This window comes from Mus musculus, chromosome 11 (assembly GCF_000001635.26).
Source record: "Mus musculus strain C57BL/6J chromosome 11, GRCm38.p6 C57BL/6J".
In the NCBI taxonomy this organism is placed as follows: Eukaryota; Metazoa; Chordata; class Mammalia; order Rodentia; family Muridae; genus Mus; species Mus musculus.
This window is the reverse complement of record NC_000077.6, coordinates 80,113,863-80,133,575: the sequence shown is the minus strand read 5'-3', so window position 1 is coordinate 80,133,575 and position 19,713 is coordinate 80,113,863. Positions and strand designations below refer to the sequence as shown.

Here is a 19,713-nt window from a genome sequence, read left to right as displayed (position 1 = left end):
TAAAATTCGGTTTGTAGACCACTCTGGCCTGGAACAAAGAGGTCTCCCTGCCTTTGCCTGGAGTGCTGGGATTAAAGGTGTGTGCCACCACACTCACCTCAGGCTTCCCTATTTCCATCCAAATTAGTTTCTTCAACAATCTGCTTCATTTGCAGGAGAAACTGTTAGCACTAAGTGTTTCCCATGAGCAATGGCCCAGCATTTGAAAATTAATAAGAAGAATCCCTGCCATTGGTTACTAATAAATAGAAGGTAACAAATCTACTTACTCTAGATTAGCTGCTGATTGGCGGAAGCATGCATCATGGCGCCTTTGTGAAACACAGACTGTGAGTTCATTGGTTGGGTCTCTTTCTAATTGCTTGCATGAATTCAAGGACTCCAGTGCTTTTGAAATGGTAGAAGAACACTCAGTAAAGCTCAGTGCTTCTGCAGTTGCTTTTAATTCTCCAGCGCTCTGAGGAGCCCACCTGTCTCTATTCTCAAGACTAAACTCATCACAAAGTCCACTTTTAACCCTTCCATTTGTCCAGTGAAAGGCACTTCTACCCAATTCATTCTGTTCCCCTGGATCTGTTAAAAGAGCATCTATGAAGGACATGTTCTCCATGAACTCACTGAGAGAATTTAAACAGTGGGAAACGAGCATGCAACACTTCTTCTCTGCTAGTGTCTTAGGGGGCTGAGGTACAGAGTGGGGCTTGAAACCACTGTTCTGTGTCTTAATCTCTGGATTGCTGTCTCTTCTTATGTTGTCTTCTACAGACAAGGAGGGTGCAGGAGATAGGCTAGGCAGTTCACCAGAAAAGTCTAGGCCAGTGTCAAACAGGTCACTGTCATCTAGGATCACCATCTTTTTCTGTTTCCTTTTCTGTGACTTTCTCAATGGCTGGTCTTTTGACTGCTTCCTGGTAAGATGCCCCATGCTTGCTGGTGCACTGGCCTGTGTAGTCACTGGGAAGCCATAAGCACCCCTTACATCTGGAACCACATGAACTGGCAGTGGCAGGATGACCTCAAGGTTACTATGTAGCAGATCGATATTTTGCACGTGGAATTCGGTGAGAACCTGAATGAGTTTCTGCCATTCTTCCTTTGTTGTGATCTTGTGCTGAAAAGCAATTGAATAAGAATGCTTTAAGAGTGCCCACTCCAGACATTCTCCCACCCTGATGAACACAGACTTGTCCTTAGGCATCTACTACATAGGTGACATGTTTTGTTTTGTTTTGTTTTTGGGGTGCCTCAGGAGACATGTGGAGATCAGAGAACTTGTGGAGTCATTCTCTCCTCCCCCCACCACGTAGGCCCAGGCATCACACTGGAGTGCTCACAGCCTTGAACTGCAAACACCTTTACTACAGAGCCACCTCCCCAACACCTATTATATCCTGGAAGGATTAAGTGGCTACTCTTTGTTATTTTATTAGATTATATTTAACACATCAAAACAGTACTGACTGGGCTGGGTAGGTTAGTGAAAAACATTTACCTAATAAGCACTAAGATCCTCAGACCAAACCCAGGGCTTCCGGAAGAAAACAAACAAATGAAAAAAAGGAAGAAAGGGATAGGAGGGAGGGGAAAACATTCTAAGTCTAAACTAGATTTACATTCAGAAACTAGTGTTCTTTATTTAGTACATACTCCAATTCAGTATCAGAAGGTCATTTACTTTTTATTTTTCTAGACAGAATTTCTCTATGTAGCCCTAGCTGTTCTGGAACCAAGCTTGAAGTAGAGACCCACCTGCCTCTGCCTCCAGAATTGTGCCCCACCATGCCTGGCTCAATTTAACCTGAGTCCCATCCTGTGTTTTTAAAGCTGTGCCTAGGCGTCAACACAGTCAATTGAGTTAAAAATCTCACATCTAGAGTTTAGAAAATGTTAAGTATGGGGCTGGAGAGATGGCTCAGTGGTGGGTTTTTCCAAAGGTCCTGAGTTCAAATCCCAGCATCCACATGGTGGCTCACAACCATCTGTAACGAGATCTGATGCCCTCTTCTGGTGTGTCTGAAGACAGCTACAGTGTACTTACATACAATAAATAAATAAATCTAAAAAAAAAAAAAGAAAGAAAGAAAGAAAATGTTAAGTGAATTTAAACCTGGATTAAGATTGAAAATGCAGGGTAAATACTAAGGAGATGGATAGAAACATGAATTCAACATTCCACACAGACACAGAAAATACCTTCAATAATGAAAGTAAGTCCTGGGATGGGGAGGCAATGTTCTTGAGTCCAAACAAAGCCTCTGCACAGCCAGTGTCACACCTGGGGAGGGCCACACGGTTCCTTTTGGGTTTTTTAGAGTTGATGTTTGCATCAGAGCCATCTTCTGAACAAACCAGTGTATTTCTGCTATTTTCTCCTAAAGAGTAATGAAGACCAATCTTATGTGAATGCTTTTGAAATGACCCAAATAGAAGACAGCACGGGCACCGGCCTTAGGGCTCCGCTCCATTCTGTTCTCCACAATGTGCTTGCCTCATTACAGACACAATGTAATAACTCATTTGAAAAATACCTAAGTGACACAATTCAAGCTGATCTTTTATTGATATATTATTAATTGTTTTTTATCCAAGGGCTATATTATTATTTCCTTGAGATAGGATCTCATGTAGGCCAGGCTGGCCTCACATTTCCAATGTAGGCAAGGATAACCTTGACCTTCTTGGTGTGTTTGGTGGTCAGAGGATAACTGCTACTGTTATTCCTAAGATATGCAGCCTTGGGCTGGTGAGATGGCTCAGTGGGTAAGAGCACCCGACTGCTCTTCCGAAGGTCCAGAGTTCAAATCCCAGCAACCACATGGTGGCTCACAACCATCTGTAACAAGATCTGACTCCCTCTTCTGGTGTGTCTGAAGACAGCTACAGTGTACTTACATATAATAATAAATAAATCTTTAAAAAAAAAAAAAAAAAAGATATGCAGCCTTGTACATCTGATCCTGCCGCCTCAGGGTGGGCGCCATCACACACATGTACCAGGATGGCTTTCCCCCCAATGCCTTATCGCATTAAGTTTTTGAGAATTTGCTAAAGTTGCCAGCTTACAGTGAAGGAAACTTTTAGCTAGTTCTATTGTTTGTTTGTTTGTTTATATGGACACTGTCTCTGTCTTCAAAAATACCAGAAGAGGGCATCAATCCCATTACAGATGGTTGTGAGCCACCTCGTGGTTGCTGGGAATTGAACTCAGGACCTTTGGAAGAGCAGTCAGTGCTCTAATCAGCTGAGCCACCTCTGCAGCCCAGGCTAGTTCTATTTTAAAAAGTAATTTTTAAGGGCTGCAGAGATGTCTCAGTGGCTCACTGGCTGCTCTTCCAAAGGACCCACGTTCAATTCCCAGCAACTGTATGGCAACTCACAATTGTCCTAGGGGATCCAAAATCCTCACACATGCAGGCAAAATACCAATGTATATAAAATAAAAATAAATTAAAAAAAGAAAAATAATGTTTAAATTTGGAACTAATTGAAAAGAAAAATGACAGGGGATTCGTTTTATAGAACTTCATCTTCCTCTTTCCTATTTTGTTTGTTGCCCTTGGGTTTGTGTGATCATTTATTTGAGCAGAATCTTTCCCTACAGAAGTGTGACTATGGAGCAGGCAACAAAAACTAGCAACACCCAGGGAACAAGCACGGCTGACACATGAAAACGTGGGACCTAGAATGGAGGAAGTAATCAATAATTGCTTATGCTATAATCAGGTTTCATCAGGTTAAACAGTGACTGGAGAGCAGAAAAAACTAAAAGTATCATGTGAGAAAAATATTACTGAAACCAAGTTCTTTTTTTTTTTTTTTTTTTTTTTTTTGGTTTTTTGAGACAGGGTTTCTCTGTGTCCTCGAACTCAGAAATCCACCTGCCTCTGCCTCCTGAGTGCTGGGATTAAAGGCGTGTGCCACCATGCCCGGCCCCAAGTTCTTAAGAAAATTAGAATTACAAACTTAAATATGCTACAAAGACATATAAGCTGGGTATAGTTACATAAGACAGAACTGCATGGGATCCTGTCTTAAAAACAAAAATGGGGGGGTGGAGGCTGGAGAGATGGCTCAGCGGTAAAGAGCACTGACTGCTCTTCCAAAGGTCCTGAGTTCAAATCCCAGCAACCACATGGTGGCTCGCAACCATCTGTAATGAGATCTGACACCCTCTTCTGGTGAGTCAGAAGACAGCTTCAGTGTACTTAGTTGTAATAATAAATAAATCTTTTTTTTTTTTTTTTTAAAAGGGACTAATAAAATGACTCAGCAGATAAAGGCACCTGTGGCTAAGCTGACAATTTGAGTTCAGGCCCTGGGACTCATAGTGTAGAGGGGAACTGACTCCTATAGTTGTCTTCTGATCTCCACACCACCAATAAATAAATGCAAACACGTAATTAAAAAAAATAAAAGCAAAACAAGCCTGGTGGTGCATGCTTTTATTCCCATCACAGAGGCAGATGGATCTTTGTGAGTTCAAGACCAGCCAGGGCTACACAGAGAAACTTGGTCTGTGGTGGGGGGGACCAACACCAAGCCAACCCAACCAAAAAACAAACAAATAAACAAAACCAAAAATAAACAAAACAAACCCCCACAAAACTAAACAACAACAACAAAACAAAACTGGGAAACAGCAAGAGAAATTGAGGAAGACACGGGTCCACACAAAGCATGCATATACTATCATAGAGAGACCAACAAAAAGCCCCCAGGACTTTATACTTAAATACACCTCACTGACCTAGTAGATCTTATAGTCCAGGCTGAACTCAATGCAGCTAAGAAGGACTTTACCTCTCCTAAGCCTCAGCCAGGATCACAGGAATACATCACCATACCTGACACAGGTATGTTTTTTATAAGTGAAAGAAGGAAGGTAACAACAATTCTATAAGAAACTGTATGTCCACAAGTGTATAAGCAATAGTTTGGAGTGTTTGTTCATATTCACCCACCCATCCATCCATCCATCCATCCATCCATCCAACCATCTATCTATGATGTGCATTGGTATTTTGCCTACATGCATATCTGTGTGAGGGTGTCAGATGCTAAGTTACTGACTGCTATAAGCTGCCATGTGGGTGTCTAGAGTTGAAGCCGGGTCCTTTGGAAGCAGTTAGTGAGTACTCTTAAATACTGAGCATGGGCTGGCGAGATGGCTCAGTGGTTAAGAGCGCCGACTGCTCTTCCGAAGGTCCCGAGTTCAAGTCCCAGCAACCACATGATGGCTCACAACCATCCATAACGAAATCTGATGCCCTCTTCTGGAGTATCTGAGGACAGCTACAGTGTACTTACATATAATAAATAAATAAATAAATAAATAAATAAATAAATAAATAAATAAATCTTTAAAAAAAAAAAAAATACTGAGCCATCTCTCTAGCTCCATTCTTTGCTGTCCTAAACTTGCTATGAAGCCAAGGATGACCTTCAATTCTTGATCCTCTAGCCTCCATTTCCCAAACACTGTCATTACTAACTTCAGGTTTGCTTCAGAGACTGCAGGGAGCTTGAGAGGTGTGGTAGAAAAATCTAAGGCCTGTTCTCTAGGGGCTCTGTCTTTTTCACCTTGTAAGAGACAGCAGAACTGGAGGCATGGGCTTGCAACACCATACTGGGAAAAAGTTTCCCTCTATTTTTGTGAGTTCAATCTATTTGCACTTTTTCTTTTTGTTTTGTGATTTGAGAGAAGGTGTTATATAGCCCAGGCTGGCCTTTAGTTTCTGATTAGCCTGCCTCTGCCTCTAAACTGCTGCAATTACAGATGTCCACGACCACCACATCTGGCTGTTTACTTACACTTAATAGTTTTAAAACCTTTATTAAAAAGATGAAAGTAGGGTAGTGGTGGTGCAAACCTTTAATCCCAGCACTTAAGAGGCAGAGTCAGGAAGATCTCTGAGTTGTGGTCTACAGAGCCAGTTCTAGGACAGCTAGGGCTGCACAGAGAAACCCTGCCTCGATAAACCAAAAGCAAAAATGAGACCAAATAAATAAATACATGTATGTGTATTATAAAAATTAGCATAGCTAGACACTTAACTTATAATTTTAGAAATACTTTGATAGAGTATATATAAGAATATGGTCCCCAAATCAAAAAGTTTCACATAACAGACTACTTACGACAGTGTGATAATGGCCTTTCTTCTAAAATTCCACCTCCACTTCTAATCCAAAACTGTAAGTAAAGGATACTTTTTCTGATGTCACAAGCATTTGCAGTCAACAAGGTTACAAAGTCTTTAAAGTCAGTTCTGAAATTCTCAACTAGACAAATCACTTGTAGATAGCTGGCAACATTTAGCTTAAAAATAGAAAAACAAGGCAAGATTTAGGGGAGAGAAACACATGGTTAATTACATAAATTGCAGAAAATATAGCAATAAACCTGAATAATGATGACGAATTTTGCTAACAATCCATAGTATCTGAGAAGTTTTTGAAAATAAAATTTCTCTAAAAAATACAAGAACAGGGCTGGTGAGATGGCTCAGTGGGTAAGAGCACCCGACTGCTCTTCCGAAGGTCCAGAGTTCAAATCCCAGCAACCACATGGTGGCTCACAACCATCCGTAACAAGATCTGACTCCCTCTTCTGGTGTGTCTGAAGGACAGCTACAGTGTACTTACATATAATAATAAATAAATAAATCTTAAAAAAAAAAAAAAAGAAATTTAAAAAAAAAAAAAAATACAAGAACATATACCACCAAATTAAAACATTTATTTTTCTTGAGCTTACTGTACATAGTCCAGGACAACAACAACAAAATGTGTTTATGTGCTTAAGATACAACCCAGGCTGGCCTTAAACACGAACCTATAATCCTCCTGCCTCCACCTTCCAAATGCTAGGATTACATGCATGTTCCCCTGTACCGATTTGTGTTTGTCTTGTTGCTGTTGTTTTAAGCAGGATCTGGCTCTATAGCCTGGGCTGACTCAGGATCCTCCTTGCCTCTGCCTTAGATGCTGGTATTACAGGTGTGTACTACATTAAACCTTGCAAAGAAACTTATGCAAAGTTCTCCAACTTGAACACTACAGGAAGTTTATAAAGCTGGATTAAGAAATGGTACACTTGACAGAATTTTGTTGTTGTTGGGTTTGTTTTATTTTTAAGTTTTGAGATGGGGCCTCTCTGCATAGCCCTGAGAGAAACTCACTCCATAGACTAAGTCTAAGGATTCTCAAAGATCTACCATCCTCTGCCTCCTGAGTATTGGGATTAAAGGTGTGCACCACTATATCTGACTGACTGACATGTTTTATAACCATTAAAATTATAAATATCATAGCAATATTGAAACATGTTTTTCTAAAATCAAATAGAAAATTGTATTGAGTTCATAGATGCATATGTGCTTACAAATAAATGACAGAAGGGACAATGTTAAATATCTGTTGGATTAGAACTTAGTGGATAGTAACCTTCTTTCATTATATCAGAATTCCAGGACTTGTTTTTATTTTCTGTGTTTTGGTTTCTTTTTTCCAGACAGGGTTTCTCTGTCTAACCCTGGCTGTCCTGGAACTCACTCTGTAGACCAGGCTGGCCTCGAACCTGCCTCTGCCAGAGTGCTGGGATTAAAGGCGTACACTACCACCTTTCTTGAGACAAAGTCTTGTTATGAAGCCAGGCTGGCTACACAACCTTATTTAGCTTTAAATTGGCAATCCTTCTTTCTCAAGTTTCCCAAGTACTGAGATAATGAAGCATTCTAATCATGTGTAGATTTTATGTGGATGAGTGTGTGAATGCAGCAGGTGTCTGTATATGTGTGTATATCTGTGTGGTTTAAGCATGTGTGTATTGCACTGAATACAGGATGAAATCTGTACCACATGTATCAGTGCAATATTCAAGAGTAACATAAAATATAGAAAAATCGAACGTAAGTAATACATTTATTGTTTATATAAAAATGATTAAAATCGCGTTGACAGGGCATATCCTTAATCCTACCACAAATATACAACAGCAACACCACCAACACCACCAACAACACCAATAACACCACCACCACCAACAACAACAACATCTTCTGCAGCTGTTTTTATGGCCACAGTGATAGTAATTACCTCCTCTATAACTTCTCTATATTGCTAGGACTGTTCACTATCAGCACCTCTATTTAGTGTGGTACTGAAGTCCTAATTAATAAAAGCATTAGAAAGAGCCGGGTGTGGTGGCGCACCTTTGATCCCAGCACTCAGGAGGCAGAGGCAGACGGATTTCTGAGTTCGAGGCCAGCCTGGTCTACAAAGTGAGTTCCAGGACAGCCAGGGATACACAGAGAAACCCTGTCTCGTAAAACCAAAAACCAAAAACCAAAAAAACAAACAAACAAACAAACAAAAAACCTTAATTAGAAGACTCAGTATTATCAAATGTCATTTGTCCCAAATTTGATCTATAAATTCAATGCAATTCCAATAAAACACCAGAATAAATTGTAAAAAATCGATCTCTAAAATTAGTGGAGAAATAATAATAATTAGTGGAGTAATACCTGTAACAAAACGGCTTTGTAAAAGAACAGTTAGAAGGGTTACAGTTTCTACTCTCAAGGCTTGGTCTAGTTACAATAACCAAGCCAACACCATAGTATCACATAAATATTAGGAATAGGGCTGGTGAGATGGCTCAGTGGGTAAGAGCACCCGACTGCTCTTCCAAAGGTCCGGAGTTCAAATCCCAGCAACCACATGGTGGCTCACAACCACCCATAATGAGATCTGATGCCCTCTTCTGGTGCGTCTGAAGACAGCTACAGTGTACTTACATATAATAAATAAATAAAATAAAAATAAAATAAAATAAAATATTAGGAATAAAGTGGTCAGACGTGGTGGTGCGCACCTTTAATCCCAGCACTCGGGAGGCAGAGGCAGGTGGATTTCTGAGTTCGAGGACAGCCTGGTCTACAAAGTGAGTTACAGGACAGCCAGGGCTACACAGAGAAACCCTGTACATGGTGAGACAGTCTCAATGGAATAAAACCCCAGAAACCCAACCCAAAAAGTAATATTAGGGTACACAGAAAACTTAGTATCTGAAAAATAACCTCATTTTAAAGCAAAAGAGGAAATCATCACAAGTTTCTTGAAGCTCAGAAGCTTTACCATTTCCCTTTAAAACACACCTTTCAAGGGGCTGGAAATGTGGCTCAGTGATTAAGGGCTCTTCTAGAGAATCCAGGTTCAATTCCCAGCACCCAAATGGCAGCTCACAACTCTCTGTAACTCCAGTTCTGGGCATCTGATGCCCTCACACAGACATACATGTAAGCAAATACCAATACACATAAAATAAAAATAAATAAGCCATTTTACCCCCCCATTTTAAAACTATAAATCTAATTTAAAAGATATCTTTTACAGAGTTGTAATATATATAATCTGTAATCATGAAAATTCAAAACTTACCAGGGAAGGAATACTGAAATTGATTTCTTCAAAGCAGCCATCAAACACTAGACTAAATGTGGGATCTATAGGAAAACAACATAATATTTTAATAAAATAAGACCACTAACTAACATTTCCCAGTTATACTCTTCTATGACAACATCTAAAGTAAATATTTATAGTATATTTACAACAGGAGTTGTCGAGATGGCTCTGTGTTTACAGTGCCTTTTGTTTTAGTAGGAGACTAGAGTTTGGTTTCTTGCGCCTCTCTGAAACAGCTCATGATTGCATGTAACTACAGCTCTAGAACTGACACTTCTGGTCTTCAGGGGCTGGGGGCTGAGCCTGGCTCTTCTGCGAGAGCAAGTGCTTTTAACTGATGAACCAGCTCTCCAGGTGTTTTGACTGTTCTCTTGGTAATTAATTTTTTAATGTGACTAGGTTACAAGTGTTCTACATATATATGTATAGGAAGAAGGCGTATATACACTATGGTACCATGAACTGTATATAGCAACCACTGACCATTGGGGGGGGGGGTCTTGGACGTATTCCTCATAGATAAAAGGAAACAATAGTATCATGCAAATTATAACCCCCTATGGAACCTTCTCTTTTGATCTACAGAAGGACATTTTAATGAAGCTATCACCTAACCTATGATTATTAAGGTTTTCATATTTTTAAGTAATTGAAGAACTGGGGATATAGCTCCTTGGTAAGGAATAGGCCTAGCATCAAAACAAAGAAAGAAGACATGGAGGGTAACATCCACCAGAAATGAACCATTGCAGCAGTTAGCCTTTTGAATAGTTGCAAAGTTTACTTTTCTTTTGTTTTTAAGCCAAGATCTAGCTATGTAGTAGTACTTAATCCTCCGACATAAGCCTCCAGAGTGAGGGGATTATAGGCATTCGTTACCACATCCAGTCTAATATCTTTTTTCTTATAGGAGTAATCAGGTGGCTTAGTAGGTAGAGTTGTTTGCTGCCAAGCCTGACAACCTGAGTTCAATCCCCGGGACCTGCTTGATAGAAGGAGAAAACCAATTACCAGAAGTTGTCCTCTGATCTCCATATATGCTCTGTTGCACAGGTTTTATGGCCCATATGTGTAGATATAGGTGATAAATAATAAAAACATTTTTTAAAATTATGGCCAAGTATGTTGGTGGACACTTATAATGCCATCAGTCTGAGCAAAGAGGATTCAAGAGTTCTAGATCATCTCAAACAACAATAAAAAAACTATAAGGATTTTTAAAGTGAAACACCCAGTTCTCATACCCAAGGTAGATAGAATTCTGTGACCCTGATGAAGACTTACTTTAACTAAACAGGAAACAGATCTCCTTGAAGTTTTATCATGGGATGAAGAAGTGCTAATAAATTCATTAGGGATCTGCGGGGAACCAGGAGGGAGCTCATCCCTGCAAACGGAGGATGAGGAAGGATGTCTCCTTGAGGCCAAAGCTAGCCTGCCTAAAGAATAAGACTACAACACAGACAGACAGACAGACACACGCGCACACACACACACACGCTCTGTTGGTTGCTAATTATAGGTATGACAAAGAAACAAGAAAAGGACTTGTTTTGTTTTGAAGATAGGATTTCTCTGCGCAGCCCTGGCTGTCCTGGAACTCACTATGTAGGCCAGATTACCTCAAACTCACCTCCCTCTGCCTCTGCCTCCCTCCACAATCACTGCTCAACTGATATATATATTAAACTATATATATTATATATTAAGTATATATAATATATAACAACATATATATTATATATATTAAACTATAATAGATATATCAACTATTTTGTAAGTCTCTGTTTTAGGCAATCCTTAGTTTAGGTCTTTTAAGTGTCTTAACACTGGACACAGTGATCCAAAGTAGTATACATTTTTAAATAGCCATTGCTATACTCATATATACTGAATTTTATAACTACTAACAAGAGCTGCGAGTAAATACAAATATGAATAATTCTTACTTGAAAAAAACTAGTTTCCACAGAGCATTGTGGTGCACACCTTTAATCTCAACACTTAGAAGGCAGAGTCAGGTGGATCTCTGTGAGTTCAAGGCTAGCCTGGTCTACAAAGCAAGTTCCAAGACAGTCAGGGCTGTTACACAGAGAAACCCTGTCTTGAAAAACAAAACAAAACAAATAAACTAGCTTCCAAGGGCTGGAGAGAGAGCTCAATTGGTTAATAGCTTTTCTTGCTCTTATAGAGGACCTCATTAGGTTCTCAGCACCTTCTTGGTGGCTTGCAACCACACATAACTACAGTTCTAGGGATCTGCTGCTCTCTTCTGACTGCTGTGGGCACCATGCACATGGTACAGTCAAAACACTCATATACACATTGTAAAAATAAATCTAGGGGCTAGAAATACGGCACAGTGGTTAAGAGCACAGGCTGCTTTTAAAAAAGAATTTTTCAACTGACTTTTTCTGGAGGGTTGGTGCTGAGGATCCTATCCAGAGCTTTGCGTGTGGTCACTGGGCTCAATGCCTGTGTGTTTCTATTGTTTACAAGGCAGGGTCTTGCTATGAGGTGTGTGTATGCCTATGTGTGTTTCTTCTATTTTCAAAGCAGGATCTTGATACAGTGTCCAGCTAGCTTTAAAGATCTCAGCTTCCTGCCTCTGCTTAAGTGTAATTAGCTCAGACTAAGACTGGGAGAGGATTTGGCTATGTAGCACTAGCTGACCTGTAATTCATTACAGACATTAGGCCAGCCTCAAATTTGTGGGGATTCTCTTTCCTCTGCCTTGTGAGTACTGGGTACAGACATGTGCCATCATACTAGGTTTTTTGGTTTGTTTGGTTTGGTTTGTTTTTTTTAGGGTGGAGTTAAATTTATTTATTTTTGTGTTTGAGTGTTTTGCCTACAAGTATGTCTGTATCCCATGTGAGTGCCTGGTGCCTGAGGAGAACAGAAGAGGACACTGGATCTCCTAGAATTTGAGTTACAGATAATTAATTGTATGCTACCATGTGGTTGCTGAGAACTGAACCCAGGTTCTTTGTAAGAACAAGTGCTCTTAACCACTAACCCATCCTTCCAGTAACCCCATTTGTTTTAAAATGTTACTTATAATTCTTGTGTGTTCTGTGTGCATGATGTCTGTGTGTGGGTACATAAGCATGTATGTATCAGGGCAACCCTGGGGAACTGGGTTTCCCCTTCTACCTTTCTGTGCGTTTCTCAGGCATCAAACTCTGGTCAACAGATTTGTCCGGTAGGTTTTATCTGCTGAGCTCTCTCCAGGCCATACCCCGCCTCACTCACCTGATGTCTAAAGTTAGTAGCTCTTCCAAAATATTTCAACAAAACCAAACAGTACTGAAATTATTTTTACATACCACTTGTCGTGAGAATTACTGGTCGTTTAGTTGTTGCCATGAAGGTTTTGACTGCATTCAAAAACCCAGCATCTTCATCAAAAATGACATCAACCTACAAACCATTTATTAGAATATTAATATAGTAAGAGCAACAATACACTCACTTAGATCAGTTATAGATCTGAGTAGATATACTATGTCAAAGCCAACATAGATCTTTGTTGTTGTTGTTGTTGCTATTTTTTCGTTTTTTGTTTTTCGTTTTTTATAGGGTTTCTCTATGTAGCTCGGACTGTCCTGACACTCACTCTGTAAACTGGCCTTGAACTCAGAGATCTGCCTGTCTCTACCTCCTGATTGCCTGGATTAAAGGTGTTCACCACTACTGCCTGGAGAAAAGTTTGTCTCATTCCATAAAGAAACCTTTAAGATGGTCACATTGTAAACATTAAAAATAAAAATAAAATAAAATCGCTAACTAATCACTGGGTAGTTGAGTCATTTTTATAGTTGTTAATAAAATAGTATCCTTGAAATATGTTGATCATCTTAGAATTATTCTAGACAAGGATAGAGAGATAATTTAGTGGTTAAGAGCATTGGCTGCTCTTGCTAAGGATCTGAGTTTGATTCCCAGCATCAACATGGTAGTAGCTCATAACCACCTGTAACTCCTGTTCCAGGTGATCTAATACCCTTCTCTGCCTTCCAAGGGTGCTGTACACACACAGTGCACAGACATACAGGCAGGCCTAACATCCACATATATAAAATAATACAGAGAAAATGCTTTTTAATTACCATTCTTTATAAAAAAATATTATTCTAGAGATAAGTATTCTTGGATTTCTTAGCTATCTTAAAATTTCTTTTAAGAAGCACACAGTAGCCGGGCGGGCGTGGTTGCGCACGCCTTTAATCAGAGCACTCGGGAGGCAGAGGCAGGCGGATTTCTGAGTTCGAGGCCAGCCTGGTCTACAAAGTGAGTTCCAGGACAGCCAGGGCTACACAGAGAAACCCTGTCTCGAAAAACCAAAAAAGAAAGAAAGAAAGAAAGAAAGAAAGAAAGAAAGAGAGAGAGAGAGAGAGAGAGAGAGAGAGAGAGAGAGAGAGAGAAAAGAGAAGCAGCACACAGTAATCTTTAAATGTTCCTACTATAACACCTCCTGAACACACCCCTGCCAGCCTACCTCCTCAAAGAGAATGAGTGATGTCGCCTTCTTCCTGTTGGATTCTTCAGCTCCAACATCTTTAATATGTGAATTATTTGCATTGGTTGATTTAGTCTGAATAAGTTGCCTCTGTTCCAAAGACGAATTTTTGACTCCTGCATTAATACAATGTTAATATTTTAGGTAACACTCACTGGTTTTGCTTTTTTAGACAAGGTCTCACTGTGTAGATAAGGCTGGCATTGAATTTGTAGAGAACTACCTGCCTCCACCTCCAGAGTGCTAGAATTAAGGGTATGCACTACCATACCTGGACAAACTGTTAAAAAAACACTAGGTATACCCACAAACTGAACTCCAATAACAAACTTTACTCAATAGCGATGCTTCTATATTTAGAACTATTAGCACAGGAATCCAGGAAATCCATTCCCAGTTTTATACATCAAAGCTAATTTATTTTGTTAACTTCTGCTTTACCTTTGTCATCTCCCATGAGTGCTCCTACGTCGTCATTACTTTTGGATTTGGAGGACACTTTAAAGTAATTTGCCAAAGTTTTAGGAAGAAGTGCTCGCTTCTGCCCACTTGTCTTTGGTGACGATGGAGGAAGCTTCCTTGGTGATGTAACAACTTTCCCCGGGGAGTTTAACTTTTCTATGAAAAACAAACTGCATTTAACAACATTCTAAATTACACTGATGGCCAGATAAAGTCATCTATAGTTTATTTCTACTCTTACATGAGAAAAACCAAAGGCAGACATTTTCTTTCATTCTTATATGTAAATGCTCAACACAGATATTAGCATATTATTCTATTTATTCTAAGAGAATGACAGGACAAAGAAGCTAGTTGGAAAAGATGCTCTTTTCCAAAGTTACATACTTTTCTTTGATTGGCTCCAACAGTCTTTCTAAGATACTCAGATAGACTCAAACTTCTTTTTTTTTTTTTTTTTTTTTTTTTTCCGTGAGTTCCTCTGTATAGCCCTGGCTGTCCTGGAACTCACTTTGTAGACCAGGCTGGCCTCGAACTCAGAAATCTGCCTGCCTCTGCCTCCCAAGTGCTGGGATTAAAGGCGTGCGCCACCATACACGGCTGACTCAAACTTTTGAGGTGTGGAGCCTCAGACCCATGGGAAAATGGCACCCTGGTCCCCAGGCTCAGAGTGATGGTAAAGCCTCTCATCTGTGTGTAGATGTTGATAATATGTGCAGAAAAAGTCTGTCATAGCCTCCCGCTCCCCATATTTACAGCTTGAAGAACAATCCTACTTAGAAGAGTGAAACCTGCCTCCTTTTTTTATCTGTATGTAATAACCCCATCTCTGGTTGCAGCTGTATACAGTAACCCTGCCTCTCTGTTCAACTGTATTTAATAAACTTGCTGAGATTCTGAGGTGTTAGGGTTTCTCCATCAAAGAGCCCAGTCCACCTGAGCCCAGCTTTTCTCCATGTGTGTATTTTAAATTTTTCTTTATTCTCTCACCTCCCCAGTCAGTTCCATTCTTGGAGCCAGGGCAGACCTAGCAATCCTCTCTACCTCTGCCTTCTAAGTACAGGTATGCACCAAATGTCCAATGTAAATACATAATTTTGAAATAATACTCGCAATTCCTCCAGTTATATTTTTTCTATAGCTGCTTGAAATCAGAAGATACTGGAGAAAAAACAGGTAATGGCATATCCTGGCCTCTATAGTACATCATTATTACATGCGAACAGTGTGTATTTAGAAAGATATTCTGGAGGATGTATACAAAGTCAGAACATAAAGGGATGATCTCTACTCTCTTGCAGCGTGAGGCCTTCCATCCTTGTCTCAGTTCTGACAGCCTTAATTAAGCAGTAGAGCAGTATCTTCCGTGGTAGCCATCCTACTCACATAATTCCGTAACTGAGCCTTGCTCAATTGTCTGCTCTATATCCATGGATCATATCCTATCACTTACATTTTGGAGGTGTTCAGGAAACACAATGACAATTTTGAGTTTAAAATAGTTATTCTTGCTATAAGTTTATTTACAAATCACCAGGCCATTCTGGGGCTGGAAAGAAGCCTCAAAGTTAAGAACACGTGTTCCTTTTGCAAAGCACTTTAGTTCAATTCCTAGCACCATACTGTGAGTTCAATAGCTCACAACTATAGAACTCCAATTCCAGAGGATCCAATACCTTTTTCTGGTCTCTGTGGGAACTAGGCACAAGCATGGTACACACATGCAGGCAAAAACATAGGTAAGAGATGTAAAATCTTAGTTAAAACATTTGTTTATAATGAATAAATAGCGGAAATACTACTTTTTAGTTTTCCATTTTTGACACAGGCAAAGGATTACTAATCTTAAAAATTATATACTACTGTTTTGATACCTAAGTCCCCTTAGATAGGGTCTCATGAAACCCAGACTGTCCTTGAACTAGATGTACAGCCACAGATAACCTTGAGCTGCTGTTCTGGGACTAGAGGAATCACTATCACACCCACTGTATTCTAGTTAAGCATTCTATCCATTATACCATAAGTCTGACTGCTTCTTTGCCTTTATAAGACAGTTTCTCACTTTGCAACCAAGGCTAGCTTTGAACTCATGGCAGCCCTCCATCTCAGTCTCAAATATGTGCTCATATTTCAGGTATGAACTACCATACCTGGCATTATGTGCTACCTTTAATTTCAAGATACTCACATTGAAATTAAAAAAATAACTTCCAAAACAAGAATCACCTCCAGCCAACCCTAAGATTAGGGCTATCTGGCACACTAGAATGGCAGGAGATCCAGTGATTCCAGAGGCCAATCAAAAAACTACAGACCAACTGGAACAGTTCCCTGCCAGCCAGAGGGGGAGATATAACCACCAGAGGAAAAGGGTGTGATTCTGCTTCTAGGCAAGATAAAAGCATCTGAGACTGGATTTAATTTTCCATGTAAAACAATAAATAACAATAAAAAGCTGACATCCTGTATGAAATGCTTTCTAAGTTGTTGGCTGCCACCCAACAAAGGACAATCCTTGAGGGACAACATGAACAGCTAATCTTGAAGACTGCCCAGCTTATTGCTTTGAAAGAATTCCTAAGCTGCAGTGGGAAAGGAAACAAGTCCTAAGAAGACTACTGCAGGGAATGAGAGAACACACAAGTTGAGATAGCTGTGCAGAGAGCTCGGAAATCTGCAGAACCATCTTATCTTCTGCCAAGTCTAAAATTAAGTACTCATGAGGAAGGAGCCATGGGAAACAAATCTTGAGACACACGGAAATCTAGGAATGGCAAATTCATCCCTTTTTTATTTAGATTTTTGTTTTCTTTTCTTTCAGAGATACGCTCTCATTATGTAGCCCTGGATGGCCTAGAACTCACTATTTAAACCAAGCTGGCCTCAAACTCATAGTGGTCCACATGCCTCCCAAATGCTGGAATTAAAAGCATGTGCCACCTTGCCTGACTGAATTCAATCTTTTTTTTTTTTTTTTTTTGGTTTTTCGAGACAGGGTTTCTCTGTATAGCCCTGGCTGTCCTGGAACTCACTCTGTAGACCAGGCTGGCCTCGAACTCAGAAATCCGCCTGCCTCTGCCTCCCGAGTGCTGGGATTAAAGGCGTGTGCCACCACGCCCAGCTTGAATCTTTTGACTAGACAGACCAACCAATATCATTGCTGCGAGACTAGCAGGGGTGTTCAGGTGCAGTCTTATAGAGAGAAGCAGAATCAGCCCAGGTCTAAATGCTGCTAATATAGCAGACCTGAAACAACCAAACAAGTTCAGAACAAAGGTCAAGTTAAAGCAGACAGAAATACCTAGGATCTAACAAGATAAACTGTACAAAGTCTGACAGGCAATTGGCTGGAGAGATGGCTCAGTGGCCAGGAGAACTTATAGCTTTCCTCGGGGACCTATGAGCATCAGTTCCCGGCACCCACATCAGGCAGTTCACAGCTGCCTGTACCCCCAATTCCAGGGATCAAATACTTTCTGGCATCTGTAAGCTCTACATGCAAAAGGTGCACATAAACGCATGTGGACACACACCCAACACCTAAAGAAACAGAAGAATATAATCCATAAGACAGGAAAAGCTGAAAACTAACTCAGAAACTACACAGATGACAGATATATAGACAAGAATAACAAAACAGCTATAACCATATTCTGTGTGATCAGATATTTACAGGAAAATGGGGCATGTGATAACTGGAAACACAGAGGATAAAAGAAGACCCACATGAAACTTCTGAAAATGAAAACTATGCTGGACAGCACCCACCAAGAGCATCTTAGATACTGCAGAGCACATCCACAAACTTGAATATATGGCAATAACTATTCAAATCGAATAAAAGAGAAAAGGACTGAAAAACAGAGGAATCACCCGTGAGCAGAGACACATTGTCTACTAGACAGAGATGATGGCTGGCCCCATAGTAACACTAAAGATGTGACAGAGCTTTATCCCGAGTGAGCCAGAATGAAAATACTTGAACTCATTCATCAATTCCTTGATGTGCATCAGGTATTCTTTCACGGTATCATAGGGAGAACAAGTCTACCTACTTCAGTATTCTAGTCACACAATAGAATATAAATCTATGAGAGCCCATAACCAGTGACTGATGGAAGGAAGGAAGGAAGGAAGGAAGGAAGGAAGGAAGGAAGGAAGGACAGTAAGAAGCCAAATCCATAGTAAGACAAGGGCTCAGTTCTTCATTATAAAAATGACAGGAATAGAAAAGGTAGGGACTGGGGGAGTGGGTGGGCAGGGGAGTGGGGGTGTGTGGATATGGGGGACTTTTGGTATAGCATTGGAAATGTAAATGAGTTAAATACCTAATAAAAATGGAAAAAAAAACAAAAAACAAACAAAAAAAAAACAAAAAACAAAAAACAAAAAAACAAAAAAAAAAAAAAAGAAAAGGTAGGGACTTGATAGAGAGGTTAAAGAAACCCAAAAAGCAAGAACTAGTCAAGTGTGAAACGTGGGCCTTGTTTGGATCCTGATTTGAACAAACCATATAAAATCACAAACAACTGAAATCAGACTGTTTTTAGCAAGGAACAAGCTTCACGTTTAGGTTTGATTATACTATTGCTGTTTTTTAAAAAGCCCTTAGTGTTTAGAACATATAAGAATGGTGTTGATGTTAGAGTCTATGCCCTTCGGATTTATTTTACTTCAAAATAGCCTGAGGAACAAAAGTGTGTTTATGTGCAGAAAAATAGAAAAAATAACTGTAGATGCTTATGAGAATTATTCTCTCAAGATTTGATTTTTTCAAAACATTACTATAGCTTAAGTAATAGATTACTTACTTGGTGACTTGCCAATGTTGTAGTTGTTAAAGAAACAGGGTTTTTGTGAGTTTACACCTTGCTTATCTACTTGATGGGACTGGGTAGCTTCCTTCAGCTGAGACAGGATTTGCCTACCACTTCGCTGTGAAGAGGCATTCACTTCAAATATCTAAAAGAATATATATATATGTAAAAGACAGAAATAGATTTTTTTTTCTTTCTTTCCTTTCTTGTTCTTGAGACAAGGTCTCATACCGTAGCCTAGGCCTTACACAAATCCACAGCAGTTCTCCTGCCTCAGCCCTCAGCTTTCCAACTGCTAGGATTGCAAGTGTGAACCATCATGCTTACATCCTCCTTCTTTGCACACTGAGTGCATGTGGAAGCCAGAGGATGACCTTGGGTGTATTCCTCTATCTACAGCAACCCTGGTTTTTAAGGAGGGGCCTTTTATTTTATTTT

The 19,713-nt window shown here is 39.9% G+C and overlaps 1 protein-coding gene across 7 annotated transcripts in view; it reads right to left on the bottom strand.

Annotated features, from left to right (window-relative positions):
• Positions 1 to 19,713, bottom strand: part of Atad5 (ATPase family, AAA domain containing 5) — a 46,419-nt gene that overhangs the window by 2,222 nt on the left and 24,484 nt on the right. For 4 of the 7 annotated variants that reach the window (XM_006533232.4, NM_001029856.2, XM_011248989.3 and 1 more), the window contains 8 exons: positions 19,270 to 19,420; positions 14,435 to 14,611; positions 13,973 to 14,109; positions 12,801 to 12,894; positions 9,445 to 9,509; positions 6,139 to 6,319; positions 2,194 to 2,372; positions 270 to 1,111 (listed from right to left, as the gene is read on the bottom strand). In XM_006533232.4, coding sequence (XP_006533295.1) covers positions 270 to 1,111; positions 2,194 to 2,372; positions 6,139 to 6,319; positions 9,445 to 9,509; positions 12,801 to 12,894; positions 13,973 to 14,109; positions 14,435 to 14,611; positions 19,270 to 19,420 — 1,826 coding nt within the window. Of the gene's footprint in view, positions 1 to 269; positions 1,112 to 2,193; positions 2,373 to 6,138; positions 6,320 to 9,444; positions 9,510 to 10,755; positions 10,859 to 12,800; positions 12,895 to 13,972; positions 14,110 to 14,434; positions 14,626 to 19,269; positions 19,421 to 19,713 lie in introns of those variants that run through there. The other 3 variants (XR_001780002.1, XM_006533233.2, XM_006533234.3) reach the window with 3 other exon arrangements.